This window comes from Bufo bufo (assembly GCF_905171765.1).
Source record: "Bufo bufo chromosome 1 unlocalized genomic scaffold, aBufBuf1.1 SUPER_1_unloc_1, whole genome shotgun sequence".
Lineage (NCBI taxonomy): Eukaryota > Metazoa > Chordata > Amphibia > Anura > Bufonidae > Bufo > Bufo bufo.
Window position 1 is genome coordinate 499804 of NW_024399963.1, and position 2675 is coordinate 502478.

The window sequence follows — 2675 nt, forward strand, 5'->3', positions numbered from 1 at the left end:
ATAGTATACTGTGCTATACTATAATATACTGTACTATAATATACTGTACTATGCTGTACTATAATATACTGTGCTGTAATATACTGTTCTATAATATACTGTTCTATACTGTACTATACTGTGCTGTACTATACTATAATATACTGTACTATACCGTGCTGCACTATACTATACAGTGCTGTACTATACTATAATATACTGTACTATACAATACTGTCCTGTACTATACTGTACTATACTATACAGTCCTGTACTATACTGTACTATAATATACTGTACTATACTACACTGTCCTATACTATACTGTACTATTATATACTATACTGTACTATAATATACTGTACTATACTGTAATATACTGTACTATACTATCCTGTACTATACTATACTATAGAATGAGGGGAGTAGTGATTGGACACTTGAGGAGGAGGAGGTAGTGAAGGACGAGCGGCTGGATGGACCCACAGAGCCGGGCACTCGGGGATACACCGGCGCTATGGGGGCGTGTCCTCACAAGCCTTTCCAGGTTATCTGCTCCCTTATTGGCTGCAGGATTTGGCTCTGAAAACCGGGTTTGGATTCGGCCAATCACAGAGGAGTTCTCCTGCGCCATCCGGGTATAAAAAGTGAACTTGTACCTTGGCTTTTGAAATTCCCGCTCAATTACCGCCCGGTTAGAATTCAGCGGCCGTGGACAAGCTCCGCCCACCGACTCTTCTGAATGAATAGATGTGAGCCCCGCCCCTCCTGTTGCTCCGCCCCCGCATCGCTGAATGGATGTATGTGAGCCCCGCCCCTCCTGCTGCTCCGCCCCCCGCTCTTCTCAGAGCCCCCACCTTCTCTAGGACGGAGCTGCCGCATTGTGTGAATACATGGAAGCCTCATGTCCGAGGCGGATTATTCCCTCATTATAGACCACTGATCGGGAGGATGAGGGGAGTAGTGATCGTATACTCGGGAGGATGAGGGGAGTAGTGATCGTATACTCGGGAGGATGGGGGGAGTAGTGATCGCATACTCGGGAGGATGGGGGGAGTAGTGATCGGCCAGTGAGGAGGATGGGAGGGGGGAGTAGTGATCGGCCAGTGAGGAGGATGGGAGGGGGGAGTAGTGATCGGCCAAAGAGAAGGATGGGAGGAGTAGTGATCGGACACTTGAGGAGGAGGAGGTAGTGAAGGACGAGCGGCTGGATGGGTCCACAGAGCCGGGCACTCGGGGATACACCGGTGCTAAGGGGGCGGCTGGCAATTGGTGGAGAAAAGGGGGCGTGTCCTCACAAGCCTTTCCAGTTTATCTGCTCCCTCATTGGCTGCAGGATTTGGCGCTGAAAACTGGGTTTGGATTCGGCCAATCACAGAGGAGTTCTCCCTGCGCCATCCGGGTATAAGAAGTGACGGGCGGAGCGGGGCTGTCAGTCTCATCTGTACAGAGAAGAGGACGATGTCTGGACGCGGCAAACAAGGAGGCAAAGTCCGGGCTAAGGCCAAGACCCGCTCCTCCCGGGCAGGGCTCCAGTTCCCGGTCGGCCGAGTGCACAGGCTCCTCCGCAAGGGCAACTACGCCCAGAGGGTGGGCGCCGGCGCTCCCGTCTACTTGGCCGCTGTGCTCGAGTATCTCACCGCCGAGATCCTGGAGCTGGCCGGCAATGCCGCCCGCGACAACAAGAAGACCCGCATCATCCCCCGCCACCTGCAGCTGGCCGTGCGCAACGACGAGGAGCTCAACAAGCTGCTGGGCGGCGTCACCATCGCCCAGGGAGGCGTCCTGCCCAACATCCAGGCCGTGCTGCTGCCCAAGAAGACCGAGAGCACCAAGTCGGCCAAGAGCAAGTGAGCCCGGCTCTGCTGCTGCTGCTGTGCCCCCCGGAACCAAAGGCTCTTCTAAGAGCCCCCCACATGGTCTGTACGACTGAGCTGGCGATGCCGCTGATCTCCGCTGTGGAGGAGGCGTCACACAGGGCCACTTACCGCTCCTGACCTGCTGCGAGTACGGGCAGACATTGCTGCTGTAGAGGGTTCGTCCCCTGTGTGTAATGGACTGCTCCTCCACGGCCGCTGGATTCTGACCGGACTGTAATTGAGCGGGAATTTCAAAAGCCAGAGATCAGCCAATCACTGTAAAGCACTTGTTCTATAGCTCCGCCCCTTCTCCTGCTCTCTGCGCTGGTGTCCGGGGATAGAGCGCACGGCGGGGCTCACATCCATCCATTAGCAGATCACTACTGCCCTCATCCTCCTCACTGGCTGACCACTACTCCCCTCATCATCCTCAATACCATATAACTACTTCACTCATTCTCCTCATTGCCCAACTGCTCTCTGGCCGATCACTACTCCCCCCCCATCCTCAGTGTCTGATCACTACTCCCCCCATCCTTCTCTCTGGCCGATCACTACTCCCCCCATCCTCCCGAGTATACGATCACTACTCCCCTCATCCTCCCGATCAGTGGTCTATAATGAGGGAATAATCCGCCTCGGACATGAGGCTTCCATGTATTCACACAATGCGGCAGCTCCGTCCTAGAGAAGGGGGGGGGGCTCTGAGAAGAGCGGGGGGCGGAGCAGCAGGAGAGAGCAGGAGGGGCGGGGCTCACATACATCTATTCATTCAGATAAGCCGGGGGCGGAGCTTCTCCACGGCCGCTGAATTCTAACCGGACGGTAATTGAGCGG

General features: G+C 54.7%; 1 protein-coding gene across 1 annotated transcript; it reads left to right on the top strand.

The window, feature by feature from the left end:
* The first annotated feature begins 1344 nt into the window (after positions 1 to 1344).
* On the top strand, positions 1345 to 1839 carry LOC120982671 (histone H2A type 1-like). The gene has a single exon (XM_040412928.1). The coding sequence runs from the start codon at positions 1441 to 1443 to the stop codon at positions 1831 to 1833; it is 393 nt and encodes a 130-aa protein (XP_040268862.1). The 5' UTR covers positions 1345 to 1440; the 3' UTR covers positions 1834 to 1839.
* Positions 1840 to 2675: the final 836 nt, after the last annotated feature.